General features: G+C 40.7%; 1 protein-coding gene across 5 annotated transcripts in view; it reads left to right on the forward strand.

Annotated features, from left to right (window-relative positions):
• cadm1a (cell adhesion molecule 1a) overlaps positions 1–23803 on the forward strand; it is a 357748-nt gene that overhangs the window by 176884 nt on the left and 157061 nt on the right. For 2 of the 5 annotated variants that reach the window (XM_055046952.1, XM_055046954.1), the window contains exon 1: positions 23336–23496. The exons of 2 other annotated variants lie outside the window; for them this stretch is intronic. In XM_055046952.1, the coding sequence (XP_054902927.1) occupies positions 23409–23496 (88 nt within the window). In that variant the 5' untranslated portion in view covers positions 23336–23408. Of the gene's footprint in view, positions 1–23335; positions 23497–23803 lie in introns of those variants that run through there. One more of the 5 variants, XM_055046955.1, reaches the window with a different exon arrangement.

Raw genomic sequence — 23803 nt, forward strand, 5'->3', positions numbered from 1 at the left:
ATCAATAGCAGCCTCCATGCTGATCACTTGCTAAATCCTGCTTCTGATAGTGCTTGTTGTTCGGCACCAGCAGAGCCAGCCCAGTTGATTAAACACCCGCCTCGCCCCTTCCTCCCATCTCTGCAGGCCTGAGTGATTGCCTGAGATGGGAGAGAGGAGGAAGGTTGTGGGAGAAGAAAGAGACTGATGGAGGAATAAAAGGCAGGGCAGAAAAAGGGGGAAAGATCAATTGTGGATTTAGCTGAGAGCAGAAGTTGGCGAGTGCATTCAGCCCTCAGCAGATAATATGATTATCCCTGGAGAAGAGACAAAACAAAGCGCCCCACCTCGCTGCATTATGCAAAGCAAGATGTAAGAGGAGCCGCGTCCTCCGTGCGGGCCTTAATTCAACCATATTTGCTGGATGCCATGGTCTCTCCTTTCATCTCTGCCACCGCCTTAAGAAATATTAATAAATAAATCAGAAAACTAATACCACGGTCTGGGTTGTATTATATGTAGGGGATGACAGGAACGCAGTGGAACTGTGCATTATTTGTCAGTGGGAGTGAAAAATCCGCCGAGCTGGCACATCAATCAGAGATGGCGTTCTGACATGACAGCAGTGAGCGCGGCGGATTAGCCACCCACTGCGGGGAATCAGCGAGGAACAAACGCATGCGAGAGGCCGCCGCTTCTTCTTCTGCCCGCCATCTTTTGTCCGGCCTGTCACCGCGAGCCTGGAAGTATTTATCAGCTGATGAATGGCGGATTGTGTTTCCTCTTCCTGACTCGTGTTACGGCCGTCGTTTCGATGCTCTTGACGCTGACGAGACGAACAATTGGAGGAAGATGTCGTTCGGGGTTCATGGAGAAGTCGCCGCGTGTCGGCGCTGGTTTGCAGGAAAACAACACGGAGCGTTTAAGTGCGATCAGGTGAATGAATTTACTGAAGCTTTATTACAAAAATGCAAAAAGCAGAAATACTTCATCCTGAAGGGAAGTTAAATCTCAAACCTTCACAGACTCACTGTGGATGAGACTGTGGATAGGAAGGATCTCCAGTAGCAGTCAGTCTTACAGTGAATCTGAGGAAACCTCTGACTGAAGACCATGTCCTGGCTGTAAGGACCTGCTAACAGCTCAACATTCAGGCAGCAGAACTGACATTCCTCTGTAACACGACCTGGATCACACGGTCAGTTTGATTACTTTACATTAGCCAATATCAACATCTTCTAAACAACATTAAACCTTACAGTAGAGCGAGCGTAAAAGTGTGCAAAAGTTGCTCACTTGTTTTTTGTACATGATGTTTTAGAGTATGGTCATTCCTAATGCAATATTTTACTGTATTCTGCAGATAGCTTGTTTTTCATATTGCCTGTGACCATTTTTACTGTGACATTTAGTTTGTTTGGAAAACCTTTACATGAGTTGGTGCCCGACATCAGGTTGTCGCTGATCACGGTGGAGCGGGATGCTTTTTGAAGAGCGAGACGTCATGTGATCCATCTGCAGATCCACCCAGTTCTGAAATCCAGCTGGACATTCAGCACCCGAGCCAGGAGTACTTTCTAACAGTTTAATGAGATTTTCTATTAACATTCTAGTTGTTCAAGATTTTCTTTCTTTCTTTATTTACTTATATTTTGGCATGAGTTATTGATGAGAACAAATCACATTGCACATGGATCTATATCTATATCATTTACTCGAGTTTCTGGACTGTTTTGAAGAAAAATGTTGCTTTGAAGCCGAGCAAATGGAGGGAAAACGTCTCTGTCAAGTTTGTGTTCAACTAACAGAAAACAACCTCTGTTCAAATCTGTCAGAAGAAGAATTCCAGTTTCAAAGCAATTTTTTCTGAAGTAAAACTTTCCACACAAGAAATGAAATGACTGCTGGCATCAGTTTGGTGAGGATATTTTGAAGGTTCAGCCTCTGTTCTGCTTCAGGCTTGAGGACAAAGAGCCGTCGCTTCCCAAGGTTCTCCGCTGATGGAAGAATTTAATTCAATTTTTCTAAATCAAAAAAAATGAAAAAAATAAAATGACTGACAAAAAGATGGTCAGAACCAAGAGAAACCAGAGCTCCTGTTCTGGAGTTGCGTATCTGATGTATCTGTGCAAATATCTTCAACCAATAGAGAAGGCAGAGGACGTTTTACACATCTGGTGTTTTCTCCATAAATCTATAAGCAGTTTGGTTGCTTTCTATATGCAAGGCAGGACTGAATGCAGTTTGGGTTTTTTTTTTGTTTTTTTCGACAATTTAATTTTACATATTTATCCCTGCGGGAGTCATATTTTGTGAAATACTTCAATATTTTATTCTGTATTTTGTTTGTTTTGAATAATGTGACATTCGACAAACAAACGAGGCAGTAATTCCAGTTCGTATTGTTTATGACGGAGGCTGCAAAGCAGCACAACAAAGTGAAAATAATGGAAAATAATATCTCTTCTTTTGTTAACTGAGCCAAAACTCATTGCTTTATGTAGCACATGCACTTGTTGTAAAAGTCAAGCTAGCGTAGCTAGCGTAGCTCCCACTCTGTTGCCATTTTTGAAAAATTCAAACTTTTTCCTGACCTGTGAAACATTATTCCCTTGAACCTTGTTTTCCAGCTGTCATAGCGTCGACAACTAGCAGCGAAACATTGCGTTCCTGGATTGTACCTCTGCCTGGAGAGGTACAATCCAGTAATATATAATCACGCTGCTTAATTGATCGTTTTCTGTCAGATTCAGCCCTGGCACCTGTCACAAGTCCAGATCACTTTCGGTGCATTGTGTTCTGAATAGTGAACGCTCACAGGCACCAGGGGTGTTCTTTACTTTATAATCAATGAACACTCTGTAAACAAAAGGTCAGTGGGGACAAAAACACCAGACTGAAGACGCAGCATCCAGTTTATAGTCGAAAGAGAGAAAAGAGAATTTATTGATCTTGTGTGATTTTTATATGATTAATTAATTTCCTGTTTATTGTGCCAGGCCTACCTACTGCTGGTTGGGTTTGGAGGGCTCTAAACTTTCAGGAAGGGGTTTGAGTGAAGTTGTGCAGCCTCCTAACCTGGTCCAGCTGAAACCAAACCAAAACCTTCCAGACTGGACTATTTGTCCTCCTCCCCCGCTGCGTAAAACATCTCTTCAGTAAAACATGGCAGTAAAACTTGTAAACTGAGCCAGAATCAAAGCCAGATACAATCTCTGTCTGCCCTTTTCTTCAAGAGGTGCTGGAGGAGACATTCAGACCAAATATTATGGTCTGGCCGAGGACGAGTGGGTGAGGACGGGATATAGACTTCTGTCTGAGTCGTCTCCCGGGCCGTCTCTCCTTCCCTCGCGCGGTGGAAATGGGAGCCGCTCGCTGCAGATAAGCCGCCGCTCGCCGGAGAATTGCAACTGTCACTGTCAATATTCAGCGGCGTTCGGGTATCCATTTCTCCGCGTCTCGTCGCTGGCAGGAGTGACGGGTAGATTGGATGGAGGACACGCGAGCCGGGACGGGTCACCGGTTTGTGGCGCTGATGACCGGTGAGCCGGTGTCAGCCGGCCGGTCGTTGGCATTCACACGCTCACTCTGTGCATCCACAGTGGGGATGGACACACGCATCTCTTCCCACAATGCACTGGAACGTGTCAGGAGAAATAGAGAAGGTAAAATGTCATCAAAAGTTCACGTGTTTTTAGAAATTCAGGGCTGATTAGTGACGATGAACCAATTGTAAAATTCATTTAGTGATCGATTAATCGTTATTGGAAAAAACGGCATTTGATGAAAGAATGTTCAGAGCCGTAATGAAGCCAAAACTTTACAAAAAATATATACATGTTACATGTAAGACAAAAAAAAACAAACAACTTTGTAAATATTTTCTACTCAGAATTCTTCAACTTCTGTATAAAAATACAAAAATCTGTTTTGCACCTTTTGCTGTCCAATTATTAATCTTTTAATCAGTTCTACATTGTATTAATTAGTCCCCAGACAAGGCTGAAGTTTTCACATGTTGATGCTTGAAGGGGTTTTAGCTGCACTACAGGAATGCTGCTACTGCTTTTGAGGCAAGAAAATATTTTTATTTAAAAACTAATGGAATTAATTGTTAACTTGAATTTTCAATTTACATATAATATTGTATAAAGTAGGCTTAAGCAGATTAATTTCACACAGATTAATTTTGATGATTGTGGCTTAGTAGAAAACCCAAAATGCAGTGTTTTGGAACAAGAAAAAAAAAAGAGAACATTACATATGCAGCTGTTTTTCTTCCACCAAACTTTCTGGTAATGTCATTTTGTGGTGGAGGGTTTTAATGGATTTCCATTAGATTGTCAAACCGTGTAGGTCATAAAATGGAAACATCACTTTAGTAAAACCATTTTTATTTTTTTTATTATTTTCTGCCTCTTAAAAGAGGAAAAATGAAAACAATCACCAAAGAAATTCTGTGCAAAATGCATATATATGGTGTTTATATTCTAACTAATAACAGCTTTCAGTATTAGAGGACAGCTGTAATTAGGCATGATATTAGAAAACTGAACTCTAAAACAAGTCTCAACTTTTTAATAAATCATGTTCCGGACATGAAAAATTAATCATATTTAGTTAGATAAAAATTTAATAAAGGCCAACACATATTCAAGTATGTAATTAGATAATAAAAGATGAATACATCATGCATAGCAGATGTGTTCAATAATAAATTTATTGCATAATGGACTCTGTAGCCCATTAACACCACTGTGTGCAGGTTGACAAATGAGGCCCATTTTATTTAAACAGCACACCTGCCAGGCAGCAGCCAATTACCCTCCTGGGTCGGTGCAGGAGTTTAGTCCTCCTTGTTTTGACAGAGCGCCTCTATATCATAGTCACCCTGCAGACACGCTCGTCAGCCGCAGACTTGATTCTGAAGCAGGAGCTGTCAGCCGGGTCAGAGGGGGGCAAAGGAGGTGGGGGGGCACGCAGCTATGTCATCCGACCAATGAGACGGAGGCTGGGACCGGAGATGACGGGGGTTGTGGGGTCTGGGTACAGCAGGACTCTGGCTACGTTCAGACGGCAGGAAAATACGACCCAAATCCCACTTTTTCACGACAGGCTGAAAAAAAATCTGATTTCTATTTGTTTGTTTTGTTATTTAACCAAGTAAGTTGAAGAAATTGAGCAACCTGTTCGGAAACATCCTGCAAGAAAATATCAAAATATGTTACGAAAAACCGTGTGAACAAGTGAAGCAAACGCTCGGTTCTGACTCCACAGCCAGTCGATGCTCCGCTAAACACCCTTTTTGTTGCTTGTTGCTTTTTTTCTTGACTTCCTTCGACTGATTCGCTCGTCTCTCGTTGCTCAGCTTTAAAATCAATCCATAGGCAGCAGCATCATTATCACTTCTGTCTTCCATCAGAGGCCTCTGCAGACGAGATGCAAGATTGACTGCTATTGCTTCCTGCTCACACTATCACCATCCACTGTGAAGACAGATACTTAGTAAGAGGATTCTTACTTACACTTAACCCAGAACAGGGATTAGAACTTAGAACCCAGAAAAACTATTTTAGCAATGACTTTTTAGACTCTTATTCTTCCAAACCCTGAATAGGAGAATGTAGTTTATTTACTTTGGAGCAACATTATTAGATTATTTTTCTTCTTTTGCCCTTTCCTTTGGTTTGTGTTTCCTTTTATTTCCTGTAAAGCACCTTGTATTGCCTTGTTGCTGAATATGTGCTACCTAAATAAAATCACTTTTACCTTTACTTGAATCATATGACTTATAAAAAAACATTTAATTTTTGAATTAAACTGAATTTTAGCCAACATTATTATCTAGTTTTTTCCCCCCCAATGTTTATGTTGTAATTATTTTGGCCAGCATTTTATCTTCTTTTTCAAATAAACATATTGATTTTTTAATTTAATTAAATTTTTTTAATGAAATGATCACCTTTGCCATCATGTTCAGCACATCTAACAAGTTTTCTGACTCAAGTAGAATTTAATAATGCAGCGTTTTTTTATCCTACAGTCTATTTTTTAGCAAGTCCAGAAATCTTTAGAAAGTAGGCAATGAAATTATGATGTAACCCTGAGGCTCATTTTTCTTTTTCATTCTTAAAAATGGGAAAAACAAGAGAAGCACTCAGGAAACCAAACAGAGTAAAAACACAAAGCTACCCACATAGCTAGTTCCTGATTAATCAGTTCAATTCTTCCCTAAAGTATTTAGAGGTTGTGCTTATTTGTTTCGATGAAATGGTACTCTTCAAATAATCATTTTTATTTGTCTATATATCTATTTATTATATTTATGTTCTATGTCTGTGTAATCAGAGGTTGCGTTAACAAAATATTTTCCGTATTTGAACGGTGGATTTACGGTTCAACTAGGTGAATATTAACTAACTCGTATAAAAATGCGGCTCTTTGATGGGTAAAAATAGAACATGACCGATTTTTAAAAATGCTGTCAATCAAAATAATGGAGAGCAAAAAAGTCCATTGCGACCTCTGCGGGTAACCATCTGACCCTGGCACAAAGAGTTTGTTTCTCTCTTGTTCGCCACAGAAAACATGGAAAATGATCCCCAGTGTTTACCAAAAAATATGTTGCTTTTCCCGGATCTCCCCTCATCTACCGGTACTGGTCCGCTTCATGAAGCATCTGATGCAAACTAGCTGTGGCGGTCCAACTTAAGGTCAGCCAAGGAGAGCGCGGCGCCCGAGGCGGGAGGAAGGGAACAACTGTTAGCATGGACCCGTGTGTGTGTGTGTGTGTGTGTGTGTGTGTGTGAGAGAGAGCTCCTGCAGGGAACCACGCCACGGTCCGTGTGTTTTCTGGCTTAAGATGAAACGACAGGTGCGTCATGCACACGGTGCGCCATGTTTGGTTGTTTTCATGTGTAAGGACAGTTGTTGGCGTCTCTGACGGGTCCAGTTCTCGTTGACCCACACTGTGTGCAGATCCAGACCCGGTGTTCTGGGTAAAACCAGGAACACACACACACACACACACACACACACAATCATTGACCACTAGCTACTCACGCTAATGTTGTTCATTCAGTTTAAATACCAACAGAAGGTTTTCACCAGCAACATTTTCATCTGTCCGTCCAGGGCTGTGTGGTATGGACCTGATCACAATATTTTGCTGAACTATTATAATAATGATGAAACGTATCATAATGGACAAACTGTTCTTGAAAAACCTCAAAGTAGCTGCTATTGCTAAGCTGCACACAGTACTCACCTTGAAAATGTATTCTTGAATTTACTGAAATTCAAAAACAAATTTCTTTTGTGAAAAAAATGGGAGAAAATGATTTAAAAAAAAAGTTCTAATAATCCTGTCTCTTTTCTTTTTTTTTTATCTAACATCATTAATCAGAATTTATTAAGACAGTGACAGATCAAAGTTTTTATCATTATGACGACATTGTCAGGATAGAGGTTGCAATAAATGCCCCCCCTAAAGCCAACCAGTTAATAACTTCAGATTCTTTCAAATGATTCTGATGAATATTATTATTCTAATAATACACTTTATTTAAGTTTTAGTTGTGTGTAGATTTTATTTCCTGTTTTATTTCATATTTTGTGTTTTTGTGTTTTTATATGTATATTGAAGACATCTTCCAGCTCCAGTGTTTATAAAGTTAAAGTTCACTAATCTTTGAGAGGGCAAACTAAATTATTTAGAAATTTAATCTGAAATACCTGACAAAATGCTAATTAACCTGCTATAGGCCGATGCTTGCTAAGCAGCCAAACCAGGAGGAGCATTTACTTTCCTTGATGCTGATTGGCCGATCCCACAAAAGTGGAGATGCGGACGATTGTTGATTTGAGCTCCTGCGCTGGTGCTAAGATATCACTGTGATTATAAACGCATATTAAAGTTTAATTTGTGTTTGGAAGATTAAAATAGTTGTGTTTTTAGAGTATTAGTATTTTCACCTCATGTTGTATTCACTTTATGTTATTCCAATCTAATTTATTCTAAGGAAACCTCCTGCACATTTCCTCTTTAGTGGTGGATGTTTAATACATTTAATGGAATTAAATGTCTTAAATTTAATACATTTCATGTGTAAGGACATGAAATGTTCTTACACATGAACAACTTGAGCCGCTTATTAATGTGCCACATCCAGATGATCCCAGTCAAACCATTCCTCATCCAGCCCACTCTGCCTGCCCTTTAATCCTCCTGTCCTTCCACCAATCCTTTGAATCCGTCATCATGGCCGCGCTTTCATCCCACCCATCCTCCTCTTTCTGTTTTACGGCTGCTTTTGATCCCACTCATCCCTCCATAGGACCGCCAACGTCACCAAAAGATCTAAAGGGGTAAACTCTGTGCACATCCAACTTTAACAGCGGCAGGTTCTGTCGTTCCAGGGGAGCCCTGGTGTTTGTGAGGTTATGATTCAGCCTCCCACTGGCTGCCATTTTAAGATTTTTATTTGTTTTTAAAGTTTTGAACAAGTTATTGATCCTTCTGTTAAAATTATGGAGCGAACTGCCTCTTTATACTGAAGGCAGATTCCCCAACATTAGACATTTATTATGAGTTTTTCAGGGATATAGTACCATTTTAAAGCAACTGTTTATAAAACCTATCTAAATGATCAAAATGAAACACAACAAATCTCACAACTTGATGTGTTGAAATTGGGCCTCTGTTTCTTTAAGAAGCTGCTACTCTTTCTGACAGTCCGCCTTCATCGCAGCAATGCTCCCCCTTGGTGCTGTTTGCAAACTCTCTTTGGAGAAGTAGTTTGTATAAAAAGCTCAGCACACCAGAGATTCAATATTCCCTAAAAAAATGCATGAAAAATTGAAAGTAACACTCTGGGAATGTTTTTGATGAGGGAGTAACTTTAAAAATAAATAAATAAAAAAGCTTTAAAAAGTCAGTATGACATAATCGCTCCCCTTCAAACAAGCTTAAAAATTTGCTTTTAATCCTTTTGCTCCAGTCAGAGTACGTTCTGGCTGCTCTAACTTTGTTTTTCTTCATCAAGTTCCTCATGTTTTCCTTTGTTTTCATCTCATTTGATTATTTTAATTGTGAAGTACTTTAATCAACAGCTAAAGTGAATAACACAAAATATGATACCAAATGCATAAGACCTTCTCTAAAAACGTTTATAACTATTTTAATGTTTCCAACACTAAATATACGTTAACATGAATTAATACGCACAGTGAAAATGGTCTTTGCACTGCCATCAGAGTTGGCATCTACCATCTTACTTATCTCCACGCTTGCTGGTTCAGCCAATCAGAACCAAGGAAATCAAACGGAGCCCGTGAATTGGCTGCTTTGCAAATCCAGAAAAATCCAGGACCGGGAAAATTTTCCACAAATACTCCACATAATTTGCAGTTACGATGCAGAGAAAAAGTCGTTCCTGTCATATTTCCATTTAATATGAAATGGAAATATAAAGCGTTTTATTTCCCGTTGCTCCTGTAGGATTCCTGTCACGTCTCTGTTTGATTTATCTGGGCATAAAATTGCAGCTGCTTTTAATAAACCCTTCAGATGGATTGTTGTTCCGACTTATATTGTCACTTTTTAATTATCCTGGTCTGTTTTTTTTTTTTTTTATTAAAATATACTTCTGCAGCGCTTGCTGGCTCAGGTTGACACACATTAGCAATTCATGCCTCCAGGTGGAAGATATCAAGCTCACAAAACCAACAACCAAACAAAAGAGGGGAAATTGGATGGAGGCAGGTTCTATCACAGCGTGCATGTTTCTCTTCAAATCATGTTTTTTTTTTTTTTTATGAGGTTTTGGGTTCAAATATTGGAGATTATTGTTGTGTGTGTGTGTGTGTGTGTGTGGGTGCGCGCGTGTGTGTGTGTGTGTGTGTGTGTGTGTGTGTGTGTGTGTGTGTGTGTGTGTGTGTGTGTGTGTGTGTGTGTGTGTGTGTGTGTGTGTGTGTGTGTTGATTCAGCAGCTGCTGGCAATTGTTGGCTAAGCACACCTGGACTTATGGCAGAATGAAAACAGTGATTATGAGAGGAGAATAAACAGAAATAGAAGTTGAGCTGAAAATAATGGGGTGAGATTCTGGAGTTATTAGTCTTCAATAGAATATCAATATGTCAACAAAACACTCTTAACCTGAGAAATTAAATTACTTGTTTTATGTCTGAGGTAGTTTTAGCCTTAAAATAGTTTTCAAATAGAAACACCTGACACAGTGTGAAAGTTAACATCCCCTGTAAGACGTTCTTTCAGTGGCAACACATTTAATAGCGGAGTTAATATTTCGGTTAGCGCTTTAGCATTTTTGCCACTTTGAAAATCCTCAAGTTAAATCATGTGGATAAATTCTAAATGCTTATTTGTTGGACATTTTTTGATATCTAAACTCTCATTTGAATCACATTCATCATCTGTGTTGAGGTTTTTGTCGGCTGTCTGTGTGCATGCTCTTATTTTGAAGCTTTTGCGTTGTTTCCTTCAGCGTTTCTTAATGCGGCGCTGAAACCTCCCTTTGATATCGCTTTAGGATTTATCTCTGCGGTTTTGAGATGTTGAGATGTCGGTGAGGAATATCAGTTTAATATATTCTTAATTTTCCAGCTCTTAACTCAGAAATCTGTGTATGGAGCCGTCTCAAAACAGTTCACGTCTGCTTCTACAGCACATCAATAGTTAAGAAAGCTGTTGCTGTACTTCATCTAACTTTTAGAACTGAGGCGTTTGAAGGGGAAGCACTGAGGCCGACTGTGATGTAAAACATGGTGACAGCAGGGATGAAATGAAGGGAAAACTGGATGAGACCTCAGGCCATACTACAGACAGGAGAGATGCTGTTAAATCCGAACCGGGCTGGAGGTTTAAAGCTCACACCCTGCTGCATCCGGCAACACTGAAGCTTGTATACGTATGCGAAAGGCTACTTTTAATGCCTATGGCAAGCACATACATATTTCAGAGCGATCTCCAGACGTCTCATTAACACCTTCATCAGCATGCATACATGACACGTTGAACAAAAAATGGAGGAATATGAGCTTCACGCAGCTTTCCAGATGATGCGCTTAATGCCGAAAGAATTAAGGAAAATGATACTCAGGTGACTCGATCCTGGTTTTGTTGCTTCACTGTTCTACATGTACGGTTAGATCTGTCTCTTCTCACCAAGATATCACAATATCATGGCAGCAGATCAAATGATCTCTACAGGGGCTTCCAGTCAATGCAGAGGGAGCTTGAAATATTTGGTTTTTGAATTGAAAATCCATTCTGAATCCAATCACTAAAAGGTTTACATCTCGACTGGGACTGTTATGAACAAGTCACCTGACAGTGGAAGTGCTTTTAATTTGCAGAGCTTGCAACTTGTCAACTTAGCCAAACAAAACCACAATCTGAACCTTGTTCATTTGAGCTGCGGTGAAGACCAACTTATCGCCAAATTGAAAGATTTCTGATAAAAACAAGGGGAATTTACCAATTGGTTCTCAAAATGTAGAAACTTTAAATTATTTTCCTGTGAGTGCAGAGAAGCAGAAATAAGTCAAACGGTAGTATCGTAGGAAATCCATCCGTGAGTTTCTGAAAATGATCCCAAACAACGAGGCGACGTTAAACTGTCCTGTTGGTCAGAACGCTGCTGACTCAGTGGCCCGTCTCGGCAGCTCCTGAGCGGGTCGGGGTCTCGTGTGAAAAGAACTGCCCTTTAATCACAAACCTAATTAAATTCCAAACTCTTTCCACAGATTTGCTTCCGCAGCTTCAATAATCAGTAAGATTGTTGTTTCTTTTTTCATTGTGGCTATTAGAAGGTTAAAAAAAAATCTAATTATAATGTTCACTAATCACTGGGTAGTAATTAAATCATACCTTTCTTTTCACACCGACTAAATTGTCTCTGCTCAATTATACTCATCTTTTTAACAAACACAAATGTTAGGGAAGCTTCAGTGAGTCAACATTTTCTGCAGCAGTAAATGCGACTCCCTCCTCCTCCTTCTTATTCTTCACTGAAAGTCGTGCCAAGACACGGAGTAATCCTATTTTTGGCTTGTGCCTCTCTTTGAAAGCACACGTTCGGGAATCCGGCACATGCAGACACGTGTGCGCTGCCAGCCGGAAGGTGTTCGTCAGGTTTTTGCATCTTTTCCCTTATCCTGTCACAGGAGCCTCACAAGATAGAGCTCTCTCCGCCGCCGCTTCGCTCCTGTCACGTCCCCATCCGCTCCGCTCCTACAATGGAGACACAACAGCAGCAGCCTGGCAACTTGTAATGGCAATTCAACAGCCTGGCAAAGGACATGAATCACCAGGGGTTTTCCAAGAATGCCTTGAGCTGTCAGTCAGGCTGCTGAGATCCCGTCTCTCATTGGGTTAAAGCAGCTGGAACATATTAAAGTGTACAGTAAGCAGCTGGATGGCGCTCCGCACTCAGCTCATCCTTCTTTTAGAGAGTTTTAACTCAACTTTTGTTTGGCTTGCATTCGCTGTGTGTGTTTTGGATGCCTCCTGTTTCTCTCGCTCTCTCTGCTTGTTCTTGGATGTTGGTCGTATTTCAGTAGATGTTCAACTTGCTTACTCACAGTACAGTGGGTTCACCCCTGCACTGGGGTAGCCTTGTGTCTGTGCATTTCAAGAACTACTTGAAAGCAGCTGCAGATCATAATTATGTTCCAAGTAATCTTTTGAAGTTATTATCTTTGGACCTAAAGAGGGACGATCGAGGCAATATTTATGAAGTCGGCCTTCGATCCCCTGAAGAACACTTCCAGGATAAAAGGACTAACATCTGGAGCAATTCATCTTTAATCGCATCAGTTACCGCAGCAGGTTCCTCACAGGTCTGCCTAGAAACTCAGGCAGCTCATCCAGAACCGACTGTTGTTGCATCAACCTTCTTCTGGTTCTGTATCAAATCTGGAACAACCGTCCAGAAAATTGCAAAACAGCCGAAACGCCGAGTTAAAAATAAAAACTGTAGGTTCAGTGGAAGCACTAAGGCAGCCTCCTCTGCATATTAAAGTACGTTTGCTATTTGAACTATGAAAATATGCAGTTATAATCATTCTTCAAGAAAGTCTCAGGCAGCTTTGAGCTATTCACAGGAAGCTACGAAATGTGAACCTTCAATCTATAACAATTATATTACTATAATATCTATTCAATAAAAACAAAGGCTGTTTTTAGAGTGTAGCAGGTGTGAAGATGATTTGGAGGAAATGTCTTGGTGAACTGCTGGTTTGGTTTTTCTGTTGTGTCTCGGATCACATCTTTGACACATAATGTCCTAATTCCAGTTGTTGTAGCCAGTCTCCCTATAATTGATGTGGAAAATGCTAATGCTTCTGTTAGCATCCTCAGTTCATCGTGCATGCTAACAGTAGCACGCTAATGGATGTAAAATAGCGTCGCCTTAAGATTTATTCTCACTTTCACCTCGGCTTATATCCTGTCGCCCAGCAACCACACTAAACACAAGCCGTTTCAAACAGAAATAAAAACTATGCTATTTTTGTTACTTATTTAAACTACAGAATAATTTTTTTTTGTGCAAAAAAATCATTTAAACAGATCCATAAATGTGACAAAAGTTTATCAAAACAACTTCTTTAAGACTTTAATACACTTAAATTTAAAACCGTGCAAATAGCAGCAATGTTAGCAATAAAATGAACAGTTGGCTAAATAAGGAACAGCATAAAAACACTTATGAGTAAAATATGAAACCTCTTCAGACCATACAAACTCATGTGAAGTTGTCATGGTAATATTAGCATGCTAACTACAGTGCGGTCGACTGTGACCTTTGTGTTAGATCCAATGTTGGCATGGTAACATTAATGTTGGGGTTGACGCGTGTTATTGGCCCTGGATTTTTGCACTTTAACCCTTTAACTTGCTGAAGTGGAGGATAGTGGATGAATCTAATAAATCCAGTAACATCAACATGGTGACTCAGTGCAGGTACGCAGCGATGTGGTGAACAAGTGGACGCGTTTAGACAGTGGGCGGCTCTGGAGTGGCGTCTCACAGAGTGCGGTTCACCATTAGTGTAGCGTGTCAGATGAGAAAATAAATGGAGCCAGCTTGAAGCTTGACACACACCTGTTCCCAGCTGTAGCCAGTCTTGAGCGTTTTTTTCGCCTGTCATCTGCAATGAATCACCGACACCCCCTACCCCACCCATCGGCAACACACTCCTGAAATTATGTGACCCCTCTTCCCGACCTTTTTATGTTTTTTTGCTGCTTTTTTTTTCTGAAAAAGATGTAAAAGGACACATTGAGCAGTCAAACTGAAAATGTTATTGCAAATGCCCTCTCCTCCTCTTTAGCACTGATATCGTCGCTCCTCTGTCTCCTTTGTCTCCGCTCTGTGTTGTCCTCTCAGTGGGTTGCATCATGGGGAAATTGACACGTTTGAAAGCACAGGGAGGAACCCGTTCTTTTAAGTCCTCTGTGAAGATTGTTCCTTTGTTTTTTTTTTTTTATTGTTTTTTTTTTTTTTTAAAAAACCTCTTACACACTTCTCACATGGGTTGTTTTTTCTCCTCCAATTTTCTTTAATGGTTTCAAGTGTTGAACGTGTAAAAGGTCACCTGGAAGTTAACCACCTGAATGAGCACAGCGCTGCTGAATGTGATGCTGCTCAGCTGTCTGCTCTGTCCTGACCAACAACAGGCTCAGGTTTCACACTGCACCAGTTTATTTCATGTCACCAGACCCGAGACTCACTATGGATGGAATACAAACAAAATCTTTTACAGCTAGCTAAAGTAGCATCTATTTGGTGCAGCTGTCAGGTTTATAGTTGTCTGCATGAGTTTATCATTTTATTGATGTAGTTATTCATTTATAGCACTGCTGACGGTGGCACCATGTTGGTGCAGTTCTGGACTTTTGTTCATCATGTTTTGGTTGAGCTGTTCCATGTCTGGACGATTATTCCCTCTGGTTCTGGATGCGGACTTTTACTCTTCCTCGTTTACTTTTGGACAGATTTAATTTGTTACCATGGAAACAAGGTGTTTTGTTTGTTTTTTACAGCTTATTAGCATCTCTAAAGCTCAAACAGTACCTGAACTTTGACCCCAAAGCCAGGAGGAGTTGAAAAAGAGGCTTAATGGATGCAGAGAGAGAGAAAAGAGGAAGCTTAAACCATCCGTTACTGGACATGGATGATATCCCCTTCTCCAACATCTCTGGATTTCTAACCAAACGGAGATCAATTAAAATAGAAGCGGCAAAAGCAAATGAGGTGGATTAGCAGTGCTTGCCAAAAGCTGATGGTGTTAATCAGGACTCTGGAATTTTGTGTCTGAGCAGCAGTCTTCAGGCAGAGGCCTCTTCACATGTGTTGGAAGGCAGACTGCTACAGGACGGCATCACCATCCACTTGGATGATATGAGTCACATTTATTTTCCCTTTGCTTTAAATAAAGGATTTATTTTTATTGAACAGAACTGTGGTAAATATTCTAATCCAGTTTTCATAATCCATTTCATGCTCTTATGCTTAAATTGGTTCTATTTCTAAACTTCAATTATGCACTTATGTTCAAATACCCATATTTACAGTTTTAATGAGCGTCACCTTATCTGTTTGATCGTTGGTGAACAAATGTCATCTCAAGACACTTCACCATCAAAAAAACACTCAACTTTCACCACAATAATCTTGATCAAATATGTTTATTTTCTCTCACAGCAGAATGGGATTTTCTCGGCTCCTTGACCTCTGAAATTGTTAGTTTGATCATTTCCAATTTGATTTTGTCTCTGCAGAGCGCTTTGTGTTTCTGTATGAAAAAGGTCTGCTCCATTGATAAGTCCCAGTTTATCTTAACATCAGTCAGACAGCTGGAGCAGCTCCAGCAGCAAGCTTCACTTTGCTCTCACGGATTGGATACTGAATTTCTGGCCTCGCCTCATAAAGACCTGAATGTTTCAACAGGTAAAGCAGTGTTGAGTCGTAGTGTGATAAATGTGCTTGTCCTACATGATTTAAGCATGTCATAAATATCTTCTTTCAAAGATGAGCAGCTCGTCTGATGGAGGTAATCCATCACACTCAGCTCAGCGTCTTCTTTTAGGTGCTTACGGTGAACGCTGGAGTAAAAAAAAGACAAAGAGTAAACCCTCAAAGCAATCCTGCACAAAAAAGTATGAGTTTAAAATAAACTCTCGTCTCGAAGGAAGCGGTGAACAAAAAAATCTAAGGGACCACACACAAATAAAAAAATAAATCTCCAGTTAAAAGGTAGCTGGATTGTTAGGTAATGAAATAATTTTCTTAAACAGTGACCTGGGCTGTACTTCATAAAATGAAGTTAACAGCACTGTAGTTGATTCAGGCCATTATCTGTAATAATATAATCTGTAATAATATAAAGTACAAAACCTGCTTCCATTAGTCCTGTTTAAGTCACTCATTATGCTTCATTATGCCTTTAATACACCTTTAACAGTTGCTGTCGGGGTCTAAAATGTGGAGTCCTCTGGTGCACCACGCTCTTCTTTTCAGGACTTTTGTTTTGAAACATTAAATATTTCGTCTCTTTTTCATTGCTCGTTTCTTTTTCCTTTTTTTTTTTTTTTTGAGAAAGCCGTTGACAGAAAAGAGAACAAAGTTTATAAATCGCTGCCACAGAGTGTTGGTTTTGGGTTTGCAACTGATGGATGCTCCTGCTGCAGATCTCTGCATGTTTTGGTGCTGATGCAGCACACAGGGAAATGCATACCTGTTAGTCTGTCAGAATCTGTTCTGCACCGTCGGCTTGGTCAGAAACGGGAGGAATCTTCTCCATGTGCTGCAGAAAGACGGGACTGTTGCAGAACAACCAACTGTGGGCTGCTGACGATTAGCAGGCTTGATTAGCACTGGAGTCAGAAACGTGTTTTAATTGTGAAGTGGCTACGAAGCCACTGCTAAAACATTAGAGCTCACCTGTTAGTATTCTACATATTTATGTTTTCCTCCACTAACTTGTATACCTGACGAAACCATAAGAGAATCACTTCCTTCATCTGAACGTCCGACTCTTTTAAAATGGAGATGGAACAGATGTTGTCGTTTTGGTCCTAGTAGAACCGAGCCTATCGGACCATCAGATGTAGTTTGGTCGTTTCAAGGACATTTTTCTTTGTATGTCTTTTAACTGTGGCCACGGTTCTCATCGACTGCATTCTTGCTGGGTAAATTCAATGACATTGAGTCCACACCGGCAGTCAGCTGCTATGTGATCAGTAAACAAGTAAAGCCTGCACACTGGAAATCCCTTCCACTTTAAAGCAAGTTTTCACATATTCTCCTAACCCAGAGGCACCTTCTTAAACGAGCTAACCTTGAATACTAATGCGGTTTCATATCTTTAATTACACCCTCACCTGTCAGAACGTTCTCTTCTCTCTGTTCGATGCGAGTCGGGCTGGCCGGCATGCCGAACAAAGGAAGCCTGCCTTTTGTCACACCTGAAGCGGCTCATCTGAGCTGTTTGGCGCAAACCTCTCAAGCATTCCCAGTAATTACCTTCCCACGATTCGTGCTGGGTGATTCTTGTCTTGTCAATACTGCAGCTGAAATCCATAATTTAATATTTTCTCCTCCTCTCCCTCTCCCTCCCTCCCTCTCTCTCTTTCAGGTGAGTGTCAGTCAACAATGTGGGGATGATTTCATTCAGCTGGGAGCTCCTGCTGTGTTCTTCTGCGCCAGCTTTTTTATTTTCCTCACTCGTTCTGTGGTTCTGCTATCAGGTTTGAAAAGATCGCCCCCACCCGCCTCCCCCACCACCCCCTCTTTCCACTGTGATTGGCTGTGATTCAGATCAAACAGGAGAGAGGCAGCGTGTCCTGACAGTGGAGCCTCATGCAGTGGAGTCGCACGGTGGGCTCCTCCTCGGCCGGATTGGACTGTATGAAGATAAAAGTCGGCGAGATAAATGTCAGCGGCGTCTGATGGCTTTGGTCTTTGTTAGACATTCACGGTGTATCGGTCGGACTTGATCTCTGTTGACTCTGCTGGCCTGCAGGAAGCCAAATGGCGTCTAAATTTAGGAAACCTTTATTTGTGGCACTTGTTATGCGGGGCTGTGCTCTCCAGCTTTTAGTGTTTGCTGCATGCGGGTTGATTACTGATTGCAGCCGACTGGAAATGGAAGGCAATCACTCGCTGAGTATTTTAGGAAGTCATGTGACTTCGAAGAATAATGCAGTGTTTATGTTTTGCTGGTTTTTTACAGTTTCACAGAATCGTGTTTGCAGGAGAATCGTTGGCCTTTGTAAAAACCATTTTAAGAACTGGCAGCTGTGTACATATTTGTGAAAATGCAAGTTTACCTGCTTTAAGGTAAGAGTTCAGCTAAAATACAGGGTTAAAATAGTCGACTTATAAATGGCAGATTCTGCTTTAGCTCTTCCCTGCAGGAAGCTGTATTTTCCATCGTTCCACGTCGCTCTGTTGCTCTGCCTCTGATTGATCAGTCTTCCATTTAGAGCAATTCCTAAAGTCAGATAGTTGATTGGAAATCGTTGCTCGTGTTAATTTCTGGCACTTGGGGCAGTTTTTGATGCCTGGATGTAAAGCCGGGGTATTACCATTGATCGCCGCTGGAGTCAGCTCGTTTCTGAATGTCTCGGTCCTGTCAGACTTCCAATTCGTTTTAAAGATAATCGACAGGAGTATAGAAAAGGATGTCGGTTAGTTTAACCGTTCTGCTTTGAGAAGAAACCAAGCTCTGGACTGGATTGGCCAGCTGAAGACAATATGTGTGGAGTTGAAAATTATTTGTGTATTTATTTCCAAAAAGTACCTTAGATTAGTGTCATAGCTGAAGATGTCAAAGTATTGTTTTAGCCATCTAGCTTCAAAGTGGTTGTCTGGATAATTGATGTCATCGTGTGAAATATTTAATAACTCACTATATTTGGTATTTGGTATCAGATATGGGTTAGATCATCAATTAAACCCACTTTATCTTTCTTTAATGTTTTTTAAAGACTTACGTTGTCCACTATTCAAACGTTTCCATGGCTACGATCCTTGTTAGTTCTCCTGCAGCTACTTTTTTGTGACTTTATTCCAAACATCCTGGTTGATTTTAATCCTCTTGCTACAGTCCATTGTTGTCTACGTCTTAACTCACATTATTTAATGTCCTAATTATTACAACATAGTTGACTGCAGATAATATTGCATTGGGTTTAGCATGCTAACACTAGCATTAGCATGCTCTGACGGCTCAGGCTGTTCGTCATGAACTGGTTTTTCCATTGTTGGGCTGTCAAAACAATCTGTATCTTGATACAACCAATGCGATAACAATGAAATACTCAAAGCTACTAATTTGCTTCAAAATCAATAGAAACTCACCCACTGACCTTTACACAAACTGTCACACTGCTTCTGGCAATAACTAAACACAAATGTATGAATCAGATCCTCGTTTACAATGTAATAAAATGTATTTTGTGTGTCAGATACATTCTTGCTTTGAAACACAATTTACAGGACAATGGAAGCATTGTCGCGTGCTTTTAGTTGTTTTGTCCAGTGGTTTGCCTAACAGGGAAACGACACTTTAGCTCTCTATTTACTTATTAAATATTGAGGAAGTTAATACTTTGTAGTAATTAAACCCCTATTTTTCCTCTTACCTAGAAAATAAAGCATCTCTTCATAAAATATTGCTGCGGTATCTAAAATGTTACATTATTTTTATAAGTATTGATATTGAGTTGGAAATCTTGACCGCCATCATCTGGTGCAGTTCACTGTTAGTATTCCACTTATCACTTTTGTACATAGATGCCTTGATGTTTTTGGAAACTAACTTAGAAGGTACATTTGAACATTAAACAGATTTCGGTATGTATTCATATCCTCTGTGCATCAATGAGCCATTTAAGGGAACATGAACCTCTCTGATCATAACCCTTTGGTATCCTACCATCTGAAAGAGATTGGAGTCCACCTACTTTGTTTTAATTGCAGGTTTAAAAATAAAACAGCCAGTTAGAGAGAAACTGTAATTGCTTAGAAATGTCAGATATGTTGCCAGAAAATGTCATTCAGACACGGAGGCTTTCATTAAAACCTCTGGGAAATATTGATTGCAGGATATTTGGAGGCTGTTATTAAAGAATATAATAGGATGTATTGGCATTGTCTGTCGTTTTTAAACCGTCCAATTGGTTTCACTCTGGCTTCCCATTGACACAACAACACTCTCACACACACGCACACACACTCCAGTGGTCATTAAAAGCTCATGTCACCAGGAACATATCCCTGGCAGCACCTGCCAAAGCCATTATCTACCACCCAGTCCTAGACGGACGCTTTGGCATACATCTGAGCAATTAGGCCAGATTATTGGCAACCTTCCTTGGCCTTGCCCCATTATCAGGACCACTAATTACTGGCCGTGTTCAGCCCTTTCTCTCCCTCTGTGTGGTGCAGCCGCTGCAGAGAAAAAATAAGACAGAAAACACAGATGAATGAGAGGAGGGCCAGAGTGAATGGAGGTAGAAACAGTTTACGAAGCGCTGCGTTCGGTGGAGGAAGAGGAGACGTGGCAGCTCAGCAACACATCCGATGTGAGACGCCCACGCGTTAAGTACGTGAGTATGTGTGTGCGCTCGTGTGTGTGGGTGTGTGTGTGTGTGTGTGTGTGTGTGTGTGTGTGTGTGTGTGTGTGTGTGTGTGTGTGTGTGTGTGTGTGTGTGTGTGTGTGTGTGTGTGTGTGTGGTCCCCCCTCGACTCCCCGTGGGAAATATTTTGTCAGAAGCAGCACTTTGAACGTGTCATCTGCAGAGTGATTGAAGTCTCTTGGAGGCGTAATGGTGGCTGATGGCGCGTGTTTGTGAGCTGCTGGCGTCTGTGTCGCTTTCGACAGAACTGGAAGCCGCGCCTGCTGGGCAGTTGCTGCTTTAATTGAGAATGGCACACAAACGAGGCACATATGGGCATTTGTGAGCACATTCTGACGAGTTCTTACCCTCCCCTCACCACGCAGAGACAAACATGCTTACAATATAACACCATCCCTTCAGTCATTTCGACGTGTAATTTAGTTGAATTCGGAATGTTTTTTATGATCTTTAATTCAATTCCCACCCTTCACTCTAAACTGGAGATCATATGTTATTATGTCATAGAACATGGAGTCTCTAACAGATTACTTTATGTTATATTGGGCCCCACTGTGAATAAGGCTTGATCCAGACAGAGGATTGGTACTGAAGTGTGTTTGATGTGTCATTGTAAATCTGGTCCAGTCAGAGACTTCTGGAATGGATGATGGTGCAGAAACGTGTTTTCAGAGCCGCAAAGGTTCCAGTGAATCTTTACAGTCAGGTCTACTGAGTCATACAGTTGGTTATTGTGGGATATTGCCATTACCATGCCAACATCAGTATATGGTTAATTTGTTTGACCGGGTCCAGATTAGAATCTGGTTTCATCATAACTATGGTATCCAACAACCTTTATGTGGATACCCCTTTGGAGTATCCAATAACCTCAATCAGAATACCATTGGTACCAAACCGTCTTACTCAGGATGCCCACTGAAAGGACGTGGCCTCAGTGGGAGCTGGACGGAGTAATCTCTTCGGTTCAACTGAGCGTTTTATGAAGGAAAATCATTTCAGCTGCTTGCACCTTTAATCTCCAAGGACTGCATTTAAAAGAAAAGCAGTCTTGGACAAAAGAGCTTTAACAGGCCACCTCGTTGTGGACCCACCTCCTCTAAGCTAATTCCGGGAATTTAACACAGCAGTGAAACCACTGAAGCTGACTTTGGAGACATTTTTATCTGAACTATAATCCACATATTGAATGTCACATTTAGTGATGGCTCTGCAGTTTCAGCATCCTGCAGATGATTTGAAATTGTAACATTGACGCAGGACAGTTTCAGCAGCATTACACCGGTCCCTTGTTTCAGTTTCTGTCTTCCTACGACAGATTTTCAGATTCCTTGATCCTTAAAGCTCATCTTGTTTCTGACGTTGTGCCGTGTTACATCTAGCTCTTCTTAGACAAGCAAAACTTATTCCCAATCCATGTTAACCTAATAACTTTAAATATTTATTCTGCTCACTGCTCCTCTCTGATTGTCTGTTTTTAGAGCCGAAACAGTGCCTTTCCAAAAATCACCATCTGCATGTGGTAGACGTGACAGCTGCGCCGGAGATCTTGTGAAACGCAGACTGATCGCTCAGAGGGGAAGCAACAGGATGGCTCTGACTCCTGGTCCCTCATTGGTCCATTTAGTCAGTGAAGGAGCAAAATTCAGAACCTGAACATTCTTTTTTTTTTGTCAGAAACGAAGATTTAACAATTATGGGATGACTTTTAATTTACCTTTACGTCAAGCTATATGAATAGACCTATCGTATAGAAAAATGTATGGTGGGGTTTCCAAAATAAAACAAAGGAATGATCCAAGATGGCCGATCTGCTGGACTTCATGTTGCCTGTGGTCATATCTCAGCAAGAGCAAAATATCTGAATGTAATCCAGATTAAACAATGGAGGGATAGTTGGCATGGATTTTAAAATGAGCAAGATTACTAGGTACAAAATATATTTTTTGTGACTTTATTTATATTCACATGCAGATGTTTGGATTCAGGCGTTTCCAGATACACTATATTTATTTTACTGCTAAATGTTAGTATGTTATTATGGCATATCAACCATTGTTGTGCCAAAAATCTACAAAGACAATATTTTTCCGCTGAAAGGCTAAAGTCACATTCCAGAGAAAAATCCACAAACAGATGAATTTGTGAATATTGAACCGCGGATAGCCGGAGTCCACTGTGGCAGGCAGTATGTAAAACCTCTAGACCAAAAAATCATCGAGCTGCTCTTGGATTATTTAACATAAGACATTAATCTTCTGCGGTTTCTTTTTGCTACCAAAACATCCTTCAAACAGCTCCACACACACACACACACACACACACACACACACACACAGACGCTAAGGCTTGGTTTTACCTCCTCGATCCACGTGAGCGCAGCTGATGAGAAGCTAAAGGTTAGTAAAGGTTTGGCAGATATTTCATCGAGGAGAGAGCTGCACGGTGCGAGCGCGGACGCTGAGGTTTCTGCCTTAGACCTCATGTCTGGCTGACATTACCATCACCAAAGGTCAGTGGATGTCAGGAATAACTTTCCTCCAAGGCACTGAGGGGCTTGAACTGCAGCACAGCACATTCACCATGACACACATGGAAGCTGCATATTGAGTGGATTTGTGACAGCCTTTGCTGTTTTTTTTTTTTCTTATGTTTTTTTTTTTTTTTTTTCAGCAAACATCAGAAACTCTGGATAGGCGCTGTCTCTTCCTTTTTCCCTCTTTCTCCTCGGCAGCAGACCAACACAGCGTGAAGCCTGGAGAGAATGGGACCCCGGGCCCTAATTCAATTCCCTCTGAGGCTGGATTGGTTCTGGTCATGTCAGAGGACTTTGGGAAGCTCAATGGATGAAGGTGAAGGCCTGTCTTAGGGTAATTATTCCAATGAAAGCTGGTTGGAGAGGTTTGCGTTCTTGAGCTCTGGAGGTTAAATTAAAGTGCAGGGCCATGAGGAAAGAAACAACCTGTGAAAGACGTCCACAGCCTGGTTTCACTCTGAGGAAGCTGTGGCTCCTCAGAAGACTGAAGTTTCTATTTATTCCACAAATTTACCAGTAAAACCTGAATATTTTTTATGTTGAAATGTACATTTGCGAGAACATTTTATGTTTTTTCATATTTAAAGGCATATTTTATAATGTTTAAAATGCACGTTTTTAAG

Source organism: Poeciliopsis prolifica, unplaced genomic scaffold, assembly GCF_027474105.1.
Source record: "Poeciliopsis prolifica strain line A6 unplaced genomic scaffold, Auburn_PproV2 SCAFFOLD024, whole genome shotgun sequence".
Classification (NCBI taxonomy): Eukaryota; Metazoa; Chordata; class Actinopteri; order Cyprinodontiformes; family Poeciliidae; genus Poeciliopsis; species Poeciliopsis prolifica.